The sequence below is a fragment of the Rhinoraja longicauda genome, chromosome 5, assembly GCF_053455715.1.
Source record: "Rhinoraja longicauda isolate Sanriku21f chromosome 5, sRhiLon1.1, whole genome shotgun sequence".
Lineage (NCBI taxonomy): Eukaryota > Metazoa > Chordata > Chondrichthyes > Rajiformes > Arhynchobatidae > Rhinoraja > Rhinoraja longicauda.
In genome coordinates, this window is record NC_135957.1 from 22,836,064 (window position 1) to 22,861,291 (window position 25,228).

At 42.1% G+C, this 25,228-nt stretch overlaps 1 protein-coding gene across 5 annotated transcripts in view; it reads left to right on the forward strand.

Annotated features, from left to right (window-relative positions):
- The window catches only part of spast (spastin), a 46,838-nt gene that overhangs the window by 3,608 nt on the left and 18,002 nt on the right, over window positions 1–25,228 (forward strand). For 2 of the 5 annotated variants that reach the window (XM_078399079.1, XM_078399083.1), the window contains exons 3-4: window positions 1,088–1,171; window positions 21,371–21,564. In XM_078399079.1, coding sequence (XP_078255205.1) covers window positions 1,088–1,171; window positions 21,371–21,564 — 278 coding nt within the window. The remainder of the gene's footprint in view (window positions 1–1,087; window positions 1,172–21,370; window positions 21,565–25,228) is intronic. The other 3 variants (XM_078399080.1, XM_078399081.1, XM_078399082.1) reach the window with 3 other exon arrangements.

Genomic DNA, 25,228 nt, shown 5'->3' on the forward strand with positions numbered 1-25,228 from the left:
TCCAGGCTCAAAACCTATTTCTATTCCCTAGCATTTGAGGCCCTCTGAGGGGGCGCTGTAAACTGTAAACTGTTTATGTATGTGTTGTTAGGTTTGTGTGCTATTGTATGTTCTTTTTTAGTACCTGCACTGATGTACAGCACTTTGGTCAACGTGGGTTGTGTTTAAATGTGCTATACAACTAAAATTGACTTGACTTGACTTGCACTATCACTGCTTACAAAGCGCTTGCAGTCATACTTTGCATACATTCAAATTCTGAGTGTCTCTGTATCTTCTCAAAACTGAATTATTCAACTATGGCTTAGGCTACTATTAGTTTATCCTTCCAGTACCTCCTCTCCTTATTGTTTCATTATTAGTCACGAGGCAGCCTGAGTCATGATTATTGTTTTAGTTACATTGCCTGCTTGATTCAGCAAATGATTCTTACAAACTTCTACAAGTGCACCATAGAAAGCATACTATTTTGTTGCATCACAGCTTGGTTTGGGAACACCTGTGTCCAAGACAGCAAGAATTTACAGAGTGGTCGATTTAGCCCAGTCCAGGCACAGCCAGACTTCGCACCATAGTCTCCATCTATGCTTCAAGCTGCCTCGGAAAAGCAGCCAACATAATCAAAGACTTGTCGCATCTTGATCAGTCTTTCTTTTCCCTGCTCCCGTCAGACAGAGCTTGAAAGCATGCATCACCAGACTCAAGAACATCTTCTTCCCCTGTTTTCAGGCTTTCGATCAGTCCTTTCTTAAGTTAGAGCACTGCCCAATTCACCTCGACCCCATTGTAGACATTGGACCGTATCTTTGTAACTGGTGCGCTACAATGCTGAGAGTTATATCTGCACTCCGCTTCTGCAACTCCCCCTTGCTTTACACAATGAACTTGAACTTGACTTGATTGTATTTAAGTATCATAAAATCTAATCTGATTGGAGAGCATGCTAAACAAAGCTTTCCACTATACATGTAACAATAAAAACCTAAACCTTAAGAGATTACCCTGTGGTCAGGCCTTGCTGGTCAAAACCTGAGCGTTACAGGTTTCATTTTGTTACTAAATGTTCACTGACCTCTTACCTTGCCAGGTGAGCAGGTTGTTCGAGCCAAGCGCCTGCAGAGCAAAATGACAGCCAATTTGATCATGGCCAAGGACCGCCTAGAAAAGCTAGGTAGGTAGTGTAAATAAAAAATGTGAAGTTATGGATTGATAGTTGCATGTTTATATTTGGGATTATTGCATATGGGAGTTTTGTTGTGGGAATCTTGCTTCTCTGGTGAGTGTACAAGATTGAAAGTGTCAAAGGCTTAAGCTAGTTCTACTGATCTACCGGGATTGTGGCTGATTATTGACCTAGCTCCTATCCAACTCCTTCCAAATGTGCTTCCTCATCCTGCCTCCTGCCCCAAAAGTACTTGAATACATTTTTATTAATACAGTTTAATTCTTTGATGTAAATTTGTCAGATGTCCTTTATTTCAAATTTCTGCATCTTCCACATAGAAATATTCATGTTCATAAGTGATAGGAGCAGAGTTAGGCCATTCGGCCCATCAGGTCTACTCCACCATTCAATCATGGTTGATCTATCTCTCCCTCCTAAACCCCATTCTCCTGTCTTCTCCCCATAACCCCTGGGGAATATTACCCAACTTCAACCCTGAAAGAATTAGCTTTGATTTTCTTTTTGGATTAAGATCCTAATCCTGGAACCTCCAGACTTGGGCTATACTGCATTTGCGCTGCCGCCATCAGTTTGCTTTAATGTTTTGAGTAATCAAATCGTCCCCTAATCTAAAATTCAGGTAACACCCACTGTGGTTCCATAATCTCTATGTAACCAGTGGAGTCCAGACAGTGTTCTGGTAATATCGTGCTGCATTCTCTTCATTGGCAATATATTCTTCCTGAATTTTGGTGCATAAAGAGATTGTAGTAATTTAGGTGGGCCCAATCAGAGCTTTGCATTGCCAAGGTAGGATTATGGTTGTGCGAGTTGGTTCAAGAACCTGATAGTTGTAAGAAAGTTGCTGTTCCTGAATCTAGTGGTGTTTGACATCAGCTATCAGGCAGAAGGTAGGTACAGAAGCATGAAATCCCACACCACCGGTTTCTTCTCTGTAACCCTGAAAATTATTCTCTCTCCTGTTTGATTACCTTATTAAGGACAGATGCTAATGTATTGGAAAAAGCTCCTTTGCTGTGTTTACCTGGAACTTGGTAAATTTGTTTGTTTAATTTAGTTTAGAGATACAGTGTGGAAACAGGCATTTTCGGCCCATCGGGTCCATGCCGACCAGCGATCCCCACTCATTAACACTATCCCATACCCACTAGGGACAATTTTTACATTTACCAAACTAATTAACCTACATACCTATGTCTTTGGATTGTGGGAGGAAACCGAAGATCTAGAAGAAAACCCGTGCAGGTCACGGGAGAACGTACAAACTCTGTACAGCAGCACTCGTAGTCGGGATCGAACCCGGGACTCCGGCGCTGCATTTGGTGTAAGGCAGCAACTCTACCGCTGCACCACCGTGCCGCCCAGACACGACACGGTGGCGCAGCGGTAGGTTTGGTGACACAAGAAATGGCAGATGCTACAATCTTGAACAAAGCACAAAGTGCCGAAGGAGGATCCTGACCCGAAATGTCTGTCCATTCCTTTCACACATGCTGCCTGATCCGCTGAGATCCTCCAGCACTTTGTAAATTTGTTTGTCTTTTAGTTTAGAGATACAGCGCGGAAACGGGCCCTTCGGTCCACTGAGTCCAATTAACGTAGAAACCTGTATGTCTTTGGAGTGTGGGGGGAACCCTAAGATCTCCTTATTCATCGGAAGGGTGTCCTTGTTCATCAGTCACTTAAAGTTAGCATGCAGGTACAGCAGGCAGTGAAAAAAGCTAATGGTTTGTTGACCTTTATGACAAGAAGAGTTGAGAATAATAATAATATATTCCTTTATTTGTCCTGCACCGGGGAAATTTACAGTGTTACAGCAGCAAAGTCGATAGCAAGAGATCATTCATTATAAATAAAAGTAAAGACAAGGATAAATTGTCATCAGTTTTCTGTGTGTTCTTAACTGTTATTGTTGACTCGTCTGCTGGGAGCAGTGCTGGTTGTGTAGTCTCACAGCAGCGGGAAGGAAGGACCTCCTATATCTCTCCTTCACGCACTTGGGGTGAAGGAGTCTGTCACTGAAGGAGCTACTCAGTGCAGTGACAGTGTCCTGCGTGGGGTGGGAGTCGTTGTCCAGCAGCGATGCCATCATCCTCCTCTCTCCCACCGCCTGTACTGAGTCGAGGGGGCAACCCAGGACAGAGCTGGTCTTCCTAAACAGCTTGTCAAGTCTCTTCCCCTCCGCCGCTGAGATGCTGCTGCTCCAGCAGACCACTCCATAGAAAATGGCTGATGCAACCACCATGTTGTAGAAGGTCCTTAGGAGTGCCCCCTGCACTCCAAAGGACCCGAGTCTCCTAAGCAGATAAAGTATGCTCTGGTCCTTTTTGTATAGCGCATTGGTGTTTTCGGTCCAGTCCAATTTATTGTTGAGGTAAACACTCAGGTACTTATAAGAGTCCACTCTGCCGATGTCCATTCCCTGGATGTTCACCGGTGTCGAGGGGACTTGGCTGCGCCTGCGGAAATCCGCCACCATCTCCCTGATTTTCCCCGCATTGATCCGGAGGCGGTTCCGCTGGCTCCAGTCCACAAACTCCTTGATCAGTTCTCTGTACGCTCTGCACGCCCTGTCGCCTATGATGAGGCCGACGATGGCAGAGTCGTCAGAGAACTTCCGTAGATGGCAGTTTGAAGAGCTGTGCCTGAAGTCCGCAGTGTACAGGGTGAACAAGAATGGAGCTAGCACTGTTCCCTGCGGAACTCCTGTGCTGCAGACCACCATGTCCAAGACATAGTCCTTTGTATAGGAGCAAAGAGGTCCTTCTGCAGTTGTACAGGGCCCTAGTGAGACCACACCTGGAGTACTGTGTGCAGTTTTGGTCTCAATTTGTGGAAGGACATTCTTGCTATTGAGGGAGTGCAGCGTGGGTTCACTAGGTTAATTCCTGGAATGGCGGGACTGTCGTACGTTGAAAGACTGGAGCGACGACTTGTATACACTGGAATTTAGAAGGATGAGAGGGGAACTTATTGAAACATATAAGATTATTAAGGGATTGGACACGTTAGAGGCAGGAAACATGTTCCCTATGTTGGGGGAGCCCAGAACCAGAGGTCACAGTTTAAGAATAAAGGGTAGGCCATTTAGAACGGAGATGAGGAAAAACTTTTTCAGTCAGAGAGTTGTAAATCTGGAATTCTCTGCCTCAGATGGCAGTGGAGGCCAATTCTCTGGATGCTTTCAAGAGAGAGATAGGTAGAGCTCTTAAAGATAGTGGAGTCAGGGGGTATGTGGCAAAGGCAGGAATGGGGTACTGATTGTGAATGATCAGCCATGATCACATTGAATGGTGGTGCTGGCTCGAAGGGCCGAATGGCCTACTCCTGCACCTATTGTCTATTGTCTATCAGAGAAAACCCACACAGGTCATGGGGAGAGAGTACAAACTGTACAGACAAGCACCCATAGTCAGGATCAAACCTGGGTCTCTGGTGCTGTAAGGCAGTAGCTCTAGCTGATTAAAAATATCAGCGATGTTAAACATCTAATATTTAAAAGGTTTTAGGGAAAGTCTCATTGCTTGTGAATAATTTATACTATTATTGCTCATTCAGTCAATTTAGTTTGGGCATTTTTGTACTAAATTGAAACAATTTGTATAGAATTTCTGAATTTTCTGTTATGCTATCAGTTTGAGATGCATTTTCAGGTTTGTTTCTTTATGAAGGGGGTGAAGGAAAAAGAGACTGATAGTATCAAAGAAAGATATATATGTATGTATGGACAAAGGAAGAAAACATATTGGTGGAAGGTGAGGTGGAGTGTTTTGCATGCTGGATTATTGAGGGGAGAGGTTATGAAAAAGTGTAAAGTTGATAAAAGTTTGCACAATCTAACACAATAAGGTATTCTTTGACCATTGCTATTGGTACTGTTGATTTGTACACAACTTGCCGGAAATGTAGCCATGTCTTGAGTGACTTCCTTGTACGATAGGTAGCATCTAAAAGTTCACTAATAATTAGCCACTGCATATAATCCAAAATATCTGTAGATATATTTAATTTATAACCCACATAAAGTGGTTCAACCAAATGCAACTAAGAAATCACATACAGATTGCAAAATGCATCTTAAGAATTACAAATGAACTTGTGAGCAGATGAGGAGGCTACTCGGCCCTTTCCGCCTTCTCTTCATGGAATAGCATCAAACCTGTTCAGATTATAACGTCTTCTCTGCCATCCTGACTTGCCTCTGGCAGGTCTGTCTACTCATGGTAACCTTTCATCCCCTTGTTGGAAATCAATCTGTCTCGGTGTTGAAAATTACTCAAAGTTCCACCATCATTTGAGGAAGGGTTCCTGCGTTTAAAAAAAAATTAATTGCCTCATCTTTATCTTTCGTGGATAACCCCTTACTTTTAAAGAATGAGTGGTCTTCGTCTACACATCCCTTCCTTCGGAGCCTTGTATGTCTCAGTTCGGCTGCCTTTTACTTTTCTAAACACCCACAGATACTACTCTAACCTGTCTAAGGCCAACTGCCCATTCCAGTTATTAGCCTTGTAAACCACCTTGGAATTGTTTCCAGATATTAACAACCCTCTGTATAGAAACCAACACAGTACACAGTACTCCTGGATTCTCTCTATTATTGGAGCAAATCCTTGCTGCTATTGTACTCTGTCCCCGTTGAAATAAATCATAACAATAAAATCGTTATGTTTCCTAAATAATCATTACACCTACATATTGCTTTTTGCTTGTCGGGGACATCACCAAATCCCTCTGTATATCAGAGCTCTGCATTCTCTAGTCATTTTGATTTATTTTTATTATCTTGCATTGTTTGACAGCTCTTTGACTACTTGGCTTATTTATATATATTCTATTATGGTTTCCATGTGTCCTTTTCAGTTCTTATTACAGCCTTTTTCCCTCTATTTCAGAGAGGAGATGGCTGCATTATGGAACTGTTGGCATTCTGATTGATTAGAATTTAGTAGCATGGAAACAGGCCCTTCAGCCCACCACGTCTTTGCCAGCTGTCAAGCACCGACTTATGCTAATTCCATTTGTGGGCTGAGTGTTGGACACATTCTATGCCAACCCTATCCAGACTTCCACATAGCAGAAAAGTTCCATCCTCGACAATACCCTGAATCTCTTCTGCAGTGATTAATGCACAAATTGCTGCAATTATTAAACAGGCTTGCATGTTCGTCTGTTCTTTGAGTCACTTTGATAAACAAATCAGAAAGGAAAGTGGTTTCTTCAACTTGATTATCTCCTGGTTTATACAATATTAAAAGTATAATGTTAATCTACTTTGGATGCCCTAGATTCTAAGTTATACAACACATTAGTGTATGTATATTTTGAATTATTAACAGGAAGAAAAATAAATGCAATGTCACTAGAACATTAATTAGAACTGTTATACTGTTGCAATATATTAATATCGGCATCATTCTGCTTTTGGTGTGATACTTTATGGTACAAAATTTAATGTGATGTTATGCAACATTCTTGCCAGTCAATTCTCGTTTCTGTGCCATATTTGTTATAATGTCATTTAATTGACAAGCCTATTTATGAAGGAGAAAATATTCTATTCTTTTGTTTAACAATATGCTCAAGACTAATTTATCTTTTGTAATCCTATAGTTAATTTTTAAGCAATCAACTTGAAGATTTTCAACCCTCAATGTATTGTACTATCCATTTTACATATAACATGGATAACCTCAATTGCCAACACTGAAATCTATATTTTTATTTGTGTACAGGATGTGGTTGACATGGTGAGGTCAGCATTTATTTCCCTTGGAAAAGATGCTCGTGTGCCATTGCCTTCATCTGCTATTCTCCTTCTTGTTAAGATCCTCCCAAAAGTGCTCTTGGGCAGAGAGTTTCAGGAAATGTCCACCAAGTTGGCCATGCAATAATTGCCAATTGAAACAGTGACACAAATCCCATTAATCAAAATGAGCGTTTAGTTTAGGGATGCAGCATGGAAACAGCTCTTCGGCCTGCCAAGTCCTTGCCGACCATTGATCACACCTGTTCACATTAGTTTAAAGTTATCCTGCTTCCTCACCCACTCCCTACACTTTTGGGGCAGTTTATATGCCAATTAACCTACAAACCTGCACGTCTTCGGGGCGTGGGAGTAAACTGGAGCACCCGGAGCAAACCCACACAGTCGCAGGGAGAACATGCAAACTCCACACAGTCAGCACCCAAGTTTAGGATTGAACCAGCGTCTCTGGTGCCGTGAGGCAGCAACTTTACCAGCTGTGCCACCATGCGACTTAATGTTATAGTTAGAAACATAGAAAATAGGTGCAAGAGGAGGCTGTTCGGCCCTTCGAGCCAGCACCGCTATTCATTGTGATCATGGCTGATCGTCACCAATCAATACCCTGTGCCTGCCTTCTCCCCATATCCCTTGATTCCACTAGCCCTTAGAGTTTAATTGTCTTATGGAACAATGAAGTTCTTAATTGCTGTAGCTTTACAGGCACATTACATGCTACCACACAACAAACAAACATACAATAAATGATCAGTTATTCTAGGTAACCAGACCATGATAGTGCAAGGTAATGTATGCAGTGCTGCCTTGGTGGAAAGTCCATAGAAGATCGGTGTTGAGGTAGGGTTGTGTATAGGTTTGTGCAAGTGGTTCAAGGACCTGATGGTTGATGGGAAGAAGCTGTTCTTGAACCTGGAGGTATCAGTCCTCGGGTTCCTATACCACCACCTTGCTGGCAGTAGTGAGTCGGGAATGTGGCCAGTGTATTGTGAATCTTTTATGAGTTGCTGTGCTTCCTGCAGATGCCTTCGATGGTGGAGAGGTCAATATCACTAATAAAACAGGCAATGTCCATCGTTCCCAAACGTTCAAATTACTGAACCAGGCTGCGATGCAACCAGCCGGTAGGCTTTACACCATATACCTGTGGAAGTTCGATAGTATTTGGCAACATTTGGGGCTGTGCAGTGGTCAAAACCCGGATTCGATCCAGATTACGGGTGCTGTCTGTATGGAGTTTGTATGTTCTCCCTGTGACTGTGGGGGCTTTCTCCAGGTGCTCTGGTTTCCTCCCACATTACAAAGAGGTACAGGTTTGTAAGATAATTAGCTTTGGTAAGAATTGTAACCTGTCCCTAGGGTGTAGGATAGTGCTAGTATACAAGATGATCGCTGGTCGGTGCAAACTCAGGCTGAAGGACCACGCTGTATCTCTAAACTAAAAAAAAAAAAACTAATCATGCCAAATCGTTTCAAACTCCCGAGGAAGTAAAAGTGTTGGTGAGCTTTCATTGTAATTGCATCAATGTACTGGGTTGAGGATAGATCAACCAAGAGCCTTAAACTGTTGTCTCTCTCCACTGCTGTCCTATCAGTGAAGATAGGCAAATGAATTCTTGGCTTTTCCTTCCAAAAGTCAACTATCAGCTTCTCGGTCCTTCTAATGTTGACAGCAGGATTGTTGACCTGGCACCATTCAAGCTCTTCTGTTATATAAGCATTGTACATGTAATGAAATATATGAAATAGATCTTAGTCACAAACAACGTAGAAGACGATCTATGCTACAGGGACTTTTGGTCTGCCATACTATTGAGTGGTAAGCTACCCAAGCAGAATATAAGGTGCTGTTCCTTCAGTTTCTGCATGGCCTCACTGGCAGTAGAGGAGGCCCAGAATGGAAAAGTCGGTATGGGAATAATTCTCCTGCCTCCTCCCCATAACCCCTGACACTCTTACAGGAAAGATATGGAGGCTTTGGAGCGGGTACAGAGGAGGTTTGAAATGTTGCCTAGATTCTAGGGAGAGGTTGGATAGACTTGGATTGTTTTCTCTGGAATGTCTGAGGTTGAGGGGAGATTTGATAGAAGTATGTAAAATTAAAATTATGAGAGGCATAGATAGGGTAGACAGGGATGCATCAACTGAAGAGTGGAGTTTGTGATTAAACCCTTTGATTTTATTAACTTTGAATCTTGGAATGAAAATCATTCCGGGGCAGGGGCTGAGATTTGGGTGTTCTTTGGGTGGTGGCGAGAAGAATAATATAGTGATTTGAGAATAAAAATGTGTTTGAGGTTTTTTCTGCTCTTGAATTTTTTCCTAACTTTCTTCCTGTCTCTGCCTTGGGAAACACTGCATTGCAATCACGAGTGACCCCCATGTTATGTGGGAAGGGAGGAGTTGCGTTCGTAGAAAATAGCCCATGTCGCAATTTTCTGCATTGTGAAGCTTTGTCATCTGAGCGTACGTCAAGAAATGAGAGTTTGGAAAAGAAACGCCTATTATTTTGTTTTCACATAAATTAGACAATAGACAATAGGTGCAGGAGTAGGCCATTCAGCCATTCGAGCCAGCACCGCCATTCAATGCGATCATGGCTGATCACTCTCAATCAGTACCCCGTTCCTGCCTTCTCCCCATACCCCCTCCCTATGCTATCCTTAAGAGCTCTATCCAGCTCTCTTGAAAGCATCCAACGAACTGGCCTCCACTGCCTTCTGAGGCAGAGAATTCCACACCTTCACCACTCTCTGACTGAAAAAGTTCTTCCTCATCTCCGTTCTAAATGGCCTACCCCTTATTCTTAAACTGTGGCCCCTTGTTCTGGACTCCCCCAACATTGGGAACATGTTTCCTGCCTCTAATGTGTCCAATCCCCTAATTATCTTGTATGTTTCAATAAGATCCCCCCTCATCCTTCTAAATTCCAGTGTATACAAGCCTAATTGCTCCAGCCTTTCAACATACGACAGTCCCGCCATTCCGGGAATTAACCTAGTGAACCTACGCTGCACGCCCTCAATAGCAAGAATATCCTTCCTCAAATTTGGAGACCAAAACTGCACACAGTACTCCAGGTGCGGTCTCACCAGGGCCCGGTACAACTGTAGAAGGACCTCTTTGCTCCTATACTCAACTCCTCTTGTTATGAAGGCCAACATTCCATTGGCTTTCTTCACTGCCTGCTTACCTGCATGCTTCCTTTCAGTGACTGATGCACTAGGACACCCAGATCTCGTTGAAAATCCCCTCTTCCTAACTTGACACCATTCAGATAATAATCTGCCTTTCTATTCTTACTTCCAAAGTGAATAACCTCACACTTATCTACATTAAACTGCATCTGCCATGTAGCCGCCCACTCACACAACCTGTCCAAGTCACCCTGCAGCCTTATTGCATCTTCCTCACAATTCACACTACCCCCCAGCTTAGTATCATCTGCAAATTTGCTAATGGTACTTTTAATCCCTTCATCTAAGTCATTAATGTATATCGTAAATAGCTGGGGTCCCAGCACCGAACCTTGCGGTACCCCACTGGTCACTGCCTGCCATTCCGAAAGGGACCCATTTAAACCCACTCTTTGCTTTCTGTCTGTCAACCAATTTTCTATCCATGTCAGTACCCTACCCCCAATACCATGTGCTTTAATTTTGCCCACTAATCTCCTATGTGGGACCTTGTCGAAGGCTTTCTGAAAGTCGAGGTACACCACATCCACTGACTCTCCCCTGTCAATTTTCCTAGTTACATCCTCAAAAATTTCCAGTAGATTTGTCAAGCATGATTTCCCCTTTGTAAATCCATGCTGACCCGGAATGATCCTGTTACTGCTATCCAAATGCTCAGCAATTTCGTCTTTTATAATTGACTCCAGCATCTTCCCCACCACTCATGTCAGACTAACTGGTCTATAATTACCCGTTTTCTCTCTCCCTCCTTTCTTAAAAAGTGGGATAACATTTGCTATCCTCCAATCCACAGGAACTGATCCTGAATCTATAGAACATTGAAAAATGATCTCCAATGCTTCCACTATTTCTAGAGCCACCTCCTTAAGTACCCTGGGATGCAGACCATCAGGCCCTGGGGATTTATCAGCCTTCAGTCCCATCAGTCTACCCAAAACCATTTTCTGCCTAATGTGGATTTCCTTCAGTTCCTCCATCACCCTAGGTTCTCCGGCCCCTAGAACATTTGGGAGATTGTGTGTATCTTCCTCAGTGAAGACAGATACAAAGTAACGGTTTAACTCGTCTGCCATTTCTTTGTTCCCCATAATAAATTCCCCTGCTTCTGTCTTCAAGGGACCCACATTTGCCTTGACTATTTTTTTCCTCTTCACGTACCTAAAAAAACTTTTGCTATCCTCCTTTATATTATTGGCTAGTTTACCCTCGTACCTCATCTTTTCTCCCCGTATTGCCTTTTTAGTTAACTTTTGTTGCTCTTTAAAAGAATCCCAATCCTCTGTCTTCCCACTCTTCTTTGCTATGTTATACTTCCTCTCCTTAATTTTTATGCTGTCCTTGACTTCCCTTGTCAGCCACAGGTGTCTCTTACTTCCCTTAGAGTCTTTCCGCCTCTTTGGGATAAATTGATCCTGCACCCTCTGCATTATTCCCAGGAATACCTGCCATTGCTGTTCTACCGTCTTCCCTGCTAGGGCCTCCTTCCAGTCAATTTTGGCCAGCTCATGCCTCTGTAATCCCCTTTGCTATACTGTAATACTGACACTTCCGATTTTCCCTTCTGCCTTTCCATTTGCAGAGTAAAACTTATCATGTTGTGATCACTGCCTCCTAATGGCTCTTTTGCCTCTAGTCCCCTTATCAGATCAGGATCATTACACAACACTAAATCCAGAATTGCCTTCTCCCTGGTAGGCTCCAGTACAAGCTGTTCTAAGAATCCATCTCGAAGGCACTCTACAAACTCTCTTTCCTGGGGTCCATTTCCAACCTGATTTTCCCAGTCTACCTGCATGTTGAAATCTCCCATAACCACCGTAGCATTACATTTGTGACACGCCAATTTTATCTCCTGATTCAACTTGCACCCTATGTCGAGGCTACTGTTTGGGGGCCTATAGATAACTCCCATTAGAGTATTTTTACCCTTACAATTCCTCATTTCTATCCATACTGATTCAACATCTCCTGATTCTATGTCACCCCTTGCAAGGGAATGAATATCATTCCTTACCAGCAGAGCAACCCCACCCCCTCTGCCCACCTGTCTGTCTTTTCTATACATTGTGTACCCCTGAATATTCAGTTCCCAGCCCTGGTCCTCTTGTAGCCATGTCTCAGTGATCCCTACAACATCATACTTGCCCATGACTAACTGAGCCTCAAGCTCATCCACTTTATTTTTTATACTACGCGCATTTAAGTACAACACTTTAACTTCTGTATTTACCTCCCCTCTCACATCGGTCACAAATGGCCCTGCCCTTGATCTCTTTTCCCCTCTAGAACTTCTGTTCCCATTCTTCCGAGAGTCTTCTACAATATCTCCTGTGTTCCCTTTAACCTCATCTTCATATTCACAATTTGTTAACCCCTCCCCCCCACTACTTAGTTTAAAGCCACAGGTGTCGCACTAGCAAACCTGCCTGGCGGAATGTTTGTCCCCCTGATGTTAAGATGTAACCCGTCCCTTTTGTACAAGTCACCCCTAGCCCAGAAGAGATCCCAGTGGTCCAGAAATCTAAATCCCTGCTCTCTGCACCAGCTCCTCAGCCATAAATTCATACCCTCTATCTCTCTCTTCCTGGCCTCACCAGCACGAGGTTCCGGTAGCAGTCCAGAGATAACCACCTTCGACGTCCTACTTCTCAGTCTTTTTCCTAACTCTCTAAACTCCCGCTGTAGCACTTCCTTCCTCTTCCGCCCGAAGTCATTCGTGCCCACGTACACAACGACTTCAGGTTGATCGCCTTCCCTCACTAGGATTTTCTGAAGCCGGTCCGTGATGTGCTGAACCCTGGCACCAGGGAGGCAACAGACCATCCTCAAGTCCCTCCTGCTGCCACAGAATCTTCTGTCCGTCCCTCGGACGATGGAGTCACCCACCACTACTGCTCTTCCTGACTTCGGTCTCCCCTGTCGAGTATCCTTGCCAATAGGTCCGCCACTCGGACTGGAAACGTCTTCTGCCCCGACAGTTCCCAAGAGGGTATACCTATTTGCAATAGGCACAGCCACTGGGGTCTCCTGTAGTCCACGTCCACTCACCCCTGAAACAGTCTCCCACCTTCGCTCGACCTGGACCCTGAGCAAATTTTATTCTATGTCTCAGGTCTTTGGGTGCTGGTTTTTGAATTCTCTTAAGTGAATTTGCATTACCCAAGTGGGTATCATACAGATGTTGCCTGTAATAGAGCCACTGTCTCAATGCTTGAGATCCAGTTCGGTCCTGATCTCGTGCAGATGGAGTGCAGTTTGCACATCCTTTCTCTAACCATTTGGGTCTTCAGTTTCCATCCGCATCCCAACGCTGTGGGGGTTGCTGAGTAATTGCCCTCTCTCACTTGCCCCTGGTGTGTAGGTGAATGATAATATGTGGGGAGAATAAAAAAATGGTGTTAATGTTGGATTAGTGTAATGAAGTTTATCAGGGTTTAGGATCAGTGTTTGATTGGTGTTGGTGTGGAATCAGCGCGTCAAAAGGCTTGTTTTTGTTTTATTTTGCTGAGTCTTAAAATTTACAAGAATAAATATAATTTCAAAGTCAAAACGGAATTTATCAGCTACCGATTCTGCTGCAACACATTTCCTAGTCAACATTCAATTAAAATCCTTTGCAAATCCTTATTAAAGAAATTTTGAAAACAAAAACAATGAAGGCATCCTGTTTGCTATCTTTAATCTGATTTTGTATCAGTCTAAAGGTATTTTAATGTAGTAGAAAATCTATATTTTTCAGTGTTGCACAGCCTATGACTAATTTACTCAGTTTGTTGTGTTCTCTTGTTATTTCTGCCCTCGCTGTGTTGTATAGAGCAGATGCTAGCTTGCACAAAGACTTCCAAGCCTGAGAGAGAGATGTGTAGAGACAACCCGACCCCACCATGTCCTAGTACATGGATCCAGTCAGGTGGGTTTATCAGTTTGTCGACAATAGTTTTATTTGGAGGTTAAAAAAAGGTTAGAATACCAAATACCAGAAATATGTTGTAGGTCAGGTCACATCTGTGGGAAGAGAAACGGAGTAATTCCTTTTTGGTTGAAGACCCTGTCGTAACTGGGAAAGAGAGAAAAGAAGCTTGTTAAGCTGCAGGGGTAATGGTCACCTCGATTGAATCCTATCCAACACACCCCACCATCCACCACTCAGCACACAAGCTTTTCTCTCCTCATTTCTGATGTAACTAAAGTGAACCCTTGTTGACTGAACATCCTGATGTTCTAAAGAAGGCTCCTGACCTGAAAAGTCACACATTCATGTTCTCCAAAGATACCACCTGACCTGTTGAGTTACTCCAGCACTTTCTTTTTGTAAACCAGCACCTACAGTTACTTCTGTCTCATGCTAATGTCATGCTTGAAGTGCATGTCAATGGGTGCACTGAGATAGTCAGTAGCCCCCCCCCCCACCTCCATGTGTGCTCCAGTTGCCTGTGGTTCAGGCTGTGAAAATAGGACAGTGAATTGAAACCTCCTGGTTAATATGTTATTCTATATTCTTGGGTCACATTGGGATGTGTATTCCTCAGGTTCAAGAATGACTTGTGTTTGCTATAGTTTTGTGGGTTCTGATATGCCTAAAGAAGGCAATGTGGAAACAGCAGGGTCTTTTACAGATGGTGTCTAATGTGGAGGGTGGGTAAATCGTGTGGTGTGTGTGTTACTTTCACCATTTATGTAGGGTTTCCATGTGCTTCCAATATGTGACTGAAGATTTCAGTGTCATCCCGAATGCTGTTCCTCTTTCAGCAGTCAAGGGCTAGGAGTTCCTTGGAGTTGGTGGCAATGTTCAGAGCACATCATTGTATTGTGCTTTCTGCCTGATAATCTCCACCTTTGGCAGAGCTTGGAACTGAGCATCAGTTTGGGGAATCTGGTTTTAGAGGTATGAGGGATGTGGCCTTCCCAACATGGCAAAATGTGAGTAAACAGCTGCTCAACACTGGGGATTTTGACCTGGGACGGGACACTGATGTTGGCTAGCTGAAAGGTGTTAGATGGAGAAGATGTTTCCAGTAGTAGGAGAGTCTAGGACCAGAGGACAAGCCTCAGAGTGAACAGACGTACCTTTAGAAATGAAGATGAGAAATTTATTTAGCCAGAAGATTGTAAATCTGTGTAGTTCATTGCTGTGGAGGCAGTCATTAGGTAGTTTAAAAATGGAGGTTGATAGTTTCTTGATTAGTAAGGGCATCAAAGGTTATGGGTAGAAGGCAGGAGAATGGGGTTGAGGGGGAAAAATAGATTGGCCATTATCGAGTGGCGGAGCTGACTTAGAGTCATAGACCATGGGACGAATGGCCTAATTCTGTTCTTACGTCTTGTGGTCTTATCCTTTCAGTGAATTTGCAGGATTTTGCAACAATGACGTTTTTCCAGTACCTTGAACTGCCTGCTTCTGGTTACTTAGGTTCAGAATCTGCTATTTGGTAGACCATGAGCTTTGTGCCAGGCATGAAGTCTAGATCTTCAAATGCCTTTTTTCTTAGTTAATCATGGGCTGTGCTTGTGCATTGAAGGCGATGGGAATCATCAAACTGTTTTCCATCAGTTCTGAAAATTGGCTTTATTCGAACAGAAAGTGACTTGGAGGTTGGGGTTCAACATGTAATCATGTATAGTATTTCCGCTGACTGGTTAGCACGCAACAAAAGCTTTTCACTGTACCTTGGTACACGTGACAATCGACTAAACTAAACATTGTGGTGTGAAAGATTGAAGAAAATGTTGAGGCAAAGATGCAGCCTTGTTTGACACCCACCTTCACTGCGATTGACATGAATCTTGGTTTGCATGCCGTCATGGAACAAATATAAGGTGAAGTTGAGTTTTTGCAGGCAACTGAATTTAAGAAAGGTGTTCTACAGTTCTCTCGATTGATGGAATCCATGTCTTTAGTACAGTTGGAAAAGGCCATGTACAATGGCTGGTGCTGCCCCCAGCACTATTCTTGGAGCTGTTATGTGAAGATTGTACCTCTTGGTCACTGCTTCCGAACTTCCAGCTGCAGCCCAAAATTGGGCAACGAAGAATAGAAACTGGGCCATTTGGGGGTCCCAATTTTTTTTCAACTTATGACAAATTCTGCCGAAAGTTGTCAACAGTTGACGTGCGGTCTTCTAGCTGTTGTGCTAGTTTCAGCATACACGTGACTTTACTGATCCCATCCAGATTCTTTTTTCAGCCCGTGGGCAGAATTTCTTTCCCCTGGAAACATTTTAGCTGGGGTAGGACCCATAATTGATATTTGCTCCTTGTTATATTTCAGCAATATAATTTAAATTTTATTTCATGCTGTTAGTTTTCGATGATTTGATTTGATTTTTTAATTTAATGTTTTCAATTTTGTGATTAATAAGCTGCAAAGTCAAAACGTTTTGCATACAAGTAATTTGGACAAGGATTGTATCATAAGTCCAGTCTGAAGAAGGGTCTCAACCCAAAACGTCACCCATTCCTTCTCTCCAGAGATGCCACCTGTCCCGCTGAGTTGCTCCAGCTTTAAGGTGTCTATCTTCGGTTTAAATCAGCATCTGCAGTTCCTTCCTACACGTGTCCAAATGTTTGATCATTTTAGGCTGCAAATGAGAGGCTGGGAGCCACTGCTCTCGGTGGATGGCACCCACACTGACTTGGGCCGCATTAGCCCATTAGTGGTTGGCATGGGCTTGGTGGGTCAAAGGCCCCGTGCCCATGCTGTGTCTTTCAATCAATTCAAAAACAATTGTACTGAGTGAGGCTAGATTAATGTTGACCTTGATTTAAAAGATAAATCTTTCTTTTTATTAATCCAAATGATTCTAATTTTCATCATATAAGGTGAACTTTAAGCAATTGTCGAGATATTTAAAAGCAATCTGATGGCCTTTGATAGCATTAAAAAGTCAAAGGGCTGTTGGGGCTGTGCCTGAGGAGCTGCTATCTGAGACCTGGTTATCTCCTGGACTCCCTCCACTCTGCAGGATCACAGCGATAGCATCAAGTGCAGGAGGATGCTTGGACCCAGACGGCTGCAGAAATGTGTGCACAGAGTAGGGTGGATCAAGCACAATCCAGTCATTTGAAACACTGTACAGAGCTCGCATAAACACATTGAATCTCAGCTAAGAGTGATATTCCATTATTTCCAGGGTAAGCATGGTAGCGCAGCGGTAGAGTTGCTGCTTTACAGCGAATGCAGCGCCGGAGACAGGTTCGATCCTGACTACGGGTGCTGCACTGTAAGGAGTTTGTACGTTCTCCCCGTGACCTGCGTGGGTTTTCTCCGAGATCTTCGGTTTCCTCCCACACTCCAAAGACGTACAGGTATGTAGGTTAATTGGCTGGATAAATGTAAAAATTGTCCCTAGTGGGTGTAGGATAGTGTTAATGTACGGGGATCGCTGGGCGGCACGGACTTGGTGGGCCGAAAAGGCCTGTTTCCGGCTGTATATATATGATATATGATAAGCGCAAGTTCTGCTCAAAGTATAAGGATTGGTTTATAATCTTACCATACATAATTCACCTGTTCAGTACTGCCTTCAACCACTGAAGGTCACCTCACCTTCTGTCTCCTTTCTCTATTCATTTATTTATTTACTTATTTATCTATTTATTCATTTCCCTATGTTCTCAAAATCTCTGTGAAGCGTCTTTGAGTATATGAAAAGCGCTATATAAATAAAATGTATTATTATTATTATTATTATAGTAAATGGGCTTTAGATAGACCAATGGATAGAATAAATGCTTAGCCATCTGTTCATATTATGCACCAAATATCAAACTTTTTTAACCAAATCGAAATAACCTTTTACATGCATTTCCTAGTACCTCCAGCTTATACTGTGCTTCAGTGCTCAGCAAGCACTGGTACTTTGTGTCTGGCCTAAGGTATTGAAATATTGTTATAAACCCTGCAAAGAAAGGAATTGCATTTGCATGGTTCTGCTTATCACTGTGCAAGCCTATTTGGGATGTTCCTTAAGTTTAGTCATTGTTTAATAGAAATATGGTGGCAAAGATGGTGTCAATTAATCTGTTTTTATTGAGGCGGTGAGAGAAGCAGCAATAAATACAACATTGGGAAAATTTCCATTTATTTGAACAATCCATGGGATTTTTATTATAACCACCTGAGTATGTAGGTGAGGTACCTCTGACATACCAGCAACTTAATATCTGACCTTTATTATTCTTCCTCACATTTACTTCCTGGATTTGATGTCCATTAGTTGTTTTTTTATCTGATTTTGCAAGTCATCATTCTAAACAAAGATCATTTCTGCCTGTCCATGTGGCCAATGATGATCCACTAAAAAATGTCAGGGTGACCAGTGTCTTATCCAACACTGCTAAAAACTGGATCAAAAGTTTATTTATCTGATTTGGTGAGTGGGATCTCATCTGTCATGGTTATCCTGCATAACAGCATTCATTGTGCTTAAGTGCTTTGAGCAGTCATGAGGGGTTGCAGCATATAATGTGGTCTTTCATGAGATTATTTCCAAAGGCTTGGGTTTTCCGCAGTGCAGAGGATTTTTTGTTTTTCTATAACCGTTGCTGGTTCAGCCAACATCTGCTGTCCTTACCTAAATATCTCTGAACTGAGTGGCCTGTTCGTCCATTTCTGAGGACAATTAGTCAATGCGATAAATCTTGGATTATACCTTGGCCAGACAGGACATGAACAGCATATGTCTGTCCTGATGGACCCGAGTGTGGCGTTTCATGGTCAGCATTACTCGTTACTTTTTATAATTATAGATTTAATTAACCTGCATTTAAATTCCACAGGTATAACAATAGATCAGTACTCCCAACCATTTAGTCCAAAATCAGCAGCTTAACTAATTCTCCAAACATTTTCTCTCCTAGATTGTTAACTTTGCGTCAAAGATTGTGAGTTTGAACCACACTGGAGATTTGAGCTCAAAATCTAGCCTTGTACTTCAGTGAAACCAAGGTGCCTGTGAAAAGGCATTAAATTAAGGCTTAGTCTGCCCCATTGGGTGGATTAAAAAAAACTATTTAGTCAATATTTACCCTGCAATCAAATCACTAGAACAGTTTAACTCGTTACTTAGTTGTCATTAATGGAGCTGACTATACACTAAATACATGTGATATTACAGAAGTGACAACACATAAACTGCACTACTAATCCAGTTAATCTTGAAGTTGTGAAAGTTTCATTATAACTTCAATATTATAGTCATAGAGTCGTATCACAGAAACAGGCCCTTTAGCCCAACTTGTCCATGCTGACCAAGATGCCCCATCTAAGCTAATTTCATTTACCCGTGCTTCACCCATATCATTCTGAACCTTTCCCATCCATGTACTTGTCCAAATATATTTTAAATCTTGTTTCTCTGGCGCCTCATTCTTTATACCCACCATTCTGTTTGGGGAAAAAGTTGCCCCTCGGGTTCCTATTAAATCTTTTCCCTCTCATCCTAAACCAACACCATATAGTTCTTGATTTCTCTACCCTTGGAGAAAGACTCTATGCATTGAACCTATCTATCCCCTTCATGGTTTTATGCACTTCTATAAGGTCATCCTTCAGATGGGCCATAGGGCTTGTTCTCCAATGAATAAAGTCCTGGTTTTCCAGGACTGTGTTGCTCTTAAACATTCCATGCTGGGAGATTTCTCAAAGAAAAGGAGATTTTGGTTCAAATATTAAGCTTGATCTTTATAGTTCAAAAGATGTCAAGACAGAATCCTCTGTAGTATTATCTCAGTCATATTCTCACAGTGCAGGAACAGACCCTTCAGCACCAAACCCTACTGGACGTCAAGCACCATTTACCTTAATCTCATTTTATTCTCCCCACATTCCCATTGAACTCCTTTCCAGGTCCTACTAAAGGCAATATACAGTGGCCAATTAGTTTACAGCCCTGCTTGCCTTTGGGAGGAATATGATCACAGAGGACATGCAAACTCCAGGCAGAGAGGACCCAAAATCAGGGATGGGCTCTGGGTGGCACAGTGGTGCAGCCAGTAGAGCTGCTTCCACACAATTTCAGCGACTCGAGTTCAGGGATGAACTTGGATCACTGGAGTTGTGAGGAAGCAGCACCACAAGCTCCACCACTGTGCCATCCAGAGTTCTCTCCCAGTTTTCTTTGATTTACCCGAGTTCAAAAGATACTGCACTAATTTGCTCTTCTGTTGGGCTCTTGAAACTATCTTGCAAGACTTTCCACTTGCACTGTGGTAATGAGCAAGTTATGTCTACTACAGTGGTTATATATCTCCTGCAGCAATGAATTCCGGATTGTAGGAACCATCCATGTGGCATCTTAATTATAAAGAATTTTCACCACACAATGGGGCTTGTAGTCAGAACTAATGCTTGCTCTTCACATGATGCTCTTGTCCTGTCACTTTGCTGCTTCCTTGTTATTTACCTTTCCCTTGGTATTATATATAACTGATTTTAAAAAAATTAACTCATTTGCAACCAGGCGGCAAAGATGCAGCGGTGGTATCGAATGGGCTTTGGCATATTGAGGCATCAAGTTATGTGAATCATCCTTGGTACATCTATCTGCCAATTCTTTGAGTATAAGTTTGTAATTGTAACATTTAGCTCGGAATAATGGCAAAGTGGCACTCTTGTCTGTAAAATGATCTCTTTGGATTTAATGTATCGATAATTGATTCGTGTGTCGCTGTTCTTATTTGAAAAAAGAAATCTGTTCCCATCTTTGTCTATTGCTGCATCAATCAATGAATGCAAGTTCATACAGAGCTCTGCTGGAGGCATACTAACCAAATGGTACATACAACTTTGCAAAGTATCTCATGGTACTTCATGAGTGCTTGCATTCAAAATTTGCCACTAGATATTGGGGTCCTAGCCATGAGTTTGATCAAAGAATATAGTTTCAAGAAAAGAGGGGTATCAATTTACTGCAAGAACTATCAATTTTGGGGCCTTTGCAACTGAAGATATTGTGATTATCTGTGGAGTGGTTAAATTTGTGGATAATGAAGAGGCCAGAATTAGAGATGTGCATGAATCTTGGAGGGCTGTGGAACTAGGAGTAGAGATGATCACAGAAATCAAAAACCAGGGTGAGAATTTTAAAGTCAAGTCTTAATCAAATCGTCAGGCTGATGGTGACCAACACGGTGTGCTTGGACATGGAAAAGGGTTTTGGAGCATTGTTTGGTGTGTTCCTGGCTATGTGGTCTGTTCTTATGACACTGGTTCTGTTTTGACAGTAGAAAGTGGAGCCATTCCAAAGAAAAAGGATCCATTGATGCACACAAGCAATTCTCTCCCTCGTTCGAAGTGCACAGCGAAAACCTCTTCACCAGGACAGGGTGGTCATCACAGGGCCCAGAGCTGCAGTGGAATCTCCAATGTCGCTGGGACTTCTCGAGCACCTGCTCAGCCCAGTACCTCAACTGCCAAGGTATCAATATTGGCTAGACGTCTTGTCTTCAGCAGATCTTGCACTCTCCCTCACTATTGTTGATTCACCATTGAGACCTTGAAGGGTAGCAGAAACCAGAATACCTTCCTGTTTATCTTGCTTGGCCCTCGGAAGCCATGTAATTCCTGTCTGTTCCTGGATGGATAAGCACCTCTTGGCTTAAAGAAACGATGTTTGTGTAAGCCACAAAGTTGCTAAGAACGCAGGGTGAATGGTACTTTCCAAAATGTAATTTGGATTAAACAGAATTAAAGAACTGTGGGCATTGCAAATATAAATTCAAAATGCTGAGTTGAAATTATTTGAATACAGTTCCTTAGATTCTGATGAAGAATTGGGATTTGTGGTAAATCTACATTGCATTTCCTCAAGGCCAATAAATATGTGAGCATGTGGTGCCCAGAACTGCTCTTTCTAAACCAGACATGGTTTATCCAGGACTTTCAATGGTTCTTGTATTCCCTTCAGCCAGATGTTAAAGCCAGACGTCAGCCTTTTTGATTGGTTTCTGTATTTGTCCATGATATTTTAACATTCTGTTCATGTGGACCTCTGAATCTTTAGTTCAGAGATACAGAGTGGAGACAGGCTGTTCGGCCCACCAAGTCCATGCTGACCAGTGATCACTCGTACACTAACACTATTCTACACACTAGGGACAATTTACATTTGCCAATTAACCTACAAACCTGCACGACTTTGGAATGTGGGAGGAAAATGAAGCACCTGGAGAAAACCCGCAGTCAATGTGCAAACTCTGTACAGACAACGCTCGTAGTCAGGATCGAACACTAGTTTCTGGCACTGTGAGGCAGCAACTGTGCCACTATTTAGAGATCTCTTTTGGACCTCTAAACATAATATCCAGCACTTCAAAGTATGGAACCCGGAGAAGTTTTATGTCCTTACTGTCAAATGTTTTGCCTTATCTTTCATTTTGTAGTTATCTTTCAAGCAGTAGACTACTTTTAAAGTTTTTTAAATGCTCTGTTAATTGAGAAGAAGAATGGAATTAACTAGGTGAGTTTTATCTGTATAGAAAGTGGTCAAATTCTCCGAATGGTTTTGTAGAATCTGAGAGAGAGGAGCCCATTTGACACATCTGTAGTCGAATGTCTCCTTTTTATTATTCCACTGCCTCACCAATCACCTACAGGCCCCCGTCTCACACCTCCCTCTCTGTTCTTCATACTATCTTCCCTCAAGGCAATCAACCCGAAACAATGATAATTCTTTCCCGCACACCGGTACTGCTCAATTTGTTGAGCTCCTGCAGCATCTGCAGTCTGTCGTATCGCCATTTGACACTTTATAATCATAACTGGTCTCTAAAGGAAATAATTGCCATGAAACCTACCCTTCTGTTTCTTCTGAAGTATAAACCCAAATAGTCAGTCTTTGCAAGTATTTCAATTTCATTCTACTGGCGTGAAATATATATATATGTATATATATATATATATATATATATATATATATATATATATATATATATGTATACTGGTATTATTATCGTTAAAATTGACCAAATTAAAGCAACAGGCTGTTCCCTCACTAAGCTATCTTTGCCAATAAACTGCAAAAGCAATCTTTGGAAACACTGTGAAGCTATCACCCCTGGTGAGAATCCTTCCAAAGCATCTGTTACTGGAAATGTAAATCTCCTTGTATTTGTTGTGGATTTCAAGGCACTCTGGCACACAGTACAGTATATTGATGGCTGTGTAGTTACTGGCATGGAATAATTTATACATGAGATGGAGTGCAGTACTTAAAGCAATGTAGTTAATTTTGTTTTTTTGTGTTTAACCTCTTCTGGCTGAATGATTTCTGAGCTGCCTGTTAATTATTCCAGGGACTGGGTAGGATTACCTTTGGGGGAATTCTTTCCTTTTTAAAAGCAGTGAATTTTTGTTACTGTATTTCAGATACAGGTTTATACAATGCTACTTGAAATATTCCAAATTCATCTTTACTCATTCTCATGTGTGCTACCCCTTTGACACATGGGCCCAAAGCACTTAAAATAATTAACGATTGTCATTCCAGGCACTTTTTCTTCTCTGGTTCCCAGTGAATCTGTTGGTCTGCTCTTGTTATACTGTCTTTAGTGCCTGACATCGCTGACTCGGGACTAAGGCCAAAGGTTGTGGATCAAAGGCTCACTCCAGAAATTTCAAGGCATAAATAAAGCTTGATGTGCCCACTGGAGCATTTGAAGGAATTGCATTGTCAAAGGGGTCACCTTTCAGGTAGTCTGTTAAATTAAAGCTCTTGTCTGCTCCCTCAAGTGGAACTAGCATTATCGAAAGAAACACTGGAGTTCTCCCCAGAGTCTGGTCCAATATTATCCCTGATTTAGCATTGTCACATTAGTAGAAACAAAGAACTGCAAATGCTGGTTTATATCAATGATCAACGCAGAGTGCTGGAGTAATTCAGCAGGTCAGGCAGCATCTCTAGAGAAAAGGGATAGGTGATGTTTCGAGTCAGGACCCTTCTTCAACCTATCCTTTTTCTCCAAAAATGCTGCCTGACCTACTGAGTTACTCCTGCACTATGTCTATCTTTTTGTATCACATTATTGTTTGTAAGATTATAGTGTGCAAATTGGCTGCATTTCCTACATCAGAATGTTGACTATTTTGTAACTAATTTATTGGCTTTAGTAGTGATCTTTTGTGATGTCCCATGGCTGTTTTTTATATATATAAAATGCAATGCTGTTAGAGAATTGCGAGTCTGTCTTAATTTTAATTCATCAGATGATTGTATGGAAGGATTGGTAAAGAATCTCTTTGAATAACATTTGCTATGGTGCCTGTTCATATTGGTGCTGCAAGCTCTTGGATCCTGACTTTTTTCTAGAACGACTTTTTCAGAATTTGTCTTGCACATACCCAATAATTAGTACTTTCTGGGCTCCTTTGCTGTGATGGGAATAGTGGACAAATGGAACAGTGAGTACAGGATGAGCTGATAATCACTTTCATGGATTAAGCTTAGTTTGGGCATTAGATGATCTCTCTTGTTCCAGTGTTGCCAAAGGATGCAAGAAGTGACTTGGAGTCATATCATGGAAACAGATCCTTTGGCCCAACTGGTCCATGCTGACCCAAAATGCCCTATCTAAACTAGTCCCATTTGATTGCATTTCGTTCCCTATATCCACCACCTTCTGAATAATCCAACTCTGGGTAAAAGACTGCATTCACCCTATCTATTTCCCCTCATCATTTTATACATCTCTACAAGATCACCCCATATCTCCTGCACTCCAAGGAATAAAGTCCTAGCTTGCCCAACCTTTCACTGTAGCTCAGGCCTATGCATCCTGGCAACGTCCTCAAAAGTCTTATTCGACTTGTGCTAAAAGTGTATTGCACTAGAGCTGTATTTTTTCCGATTGACTTAGTAATTATCAATAACAGCCCGTTTTCTTGTGGTCCTAGTTGGCACAAGTTAGTTATGTGAATGATTAGTTATATGATGAAAAGGGAGTAGGAATGTTATTTACGATTAACCCCTGGAAACCAAAGCTTCGCCCACACTAGTATAGACTTACTTTCTACTCTGCTAGAATTTATCCTAATATTTTACCTGGATTAGCCTGACTGTGTTTTTCTTTAGCTTTTTCCATTCA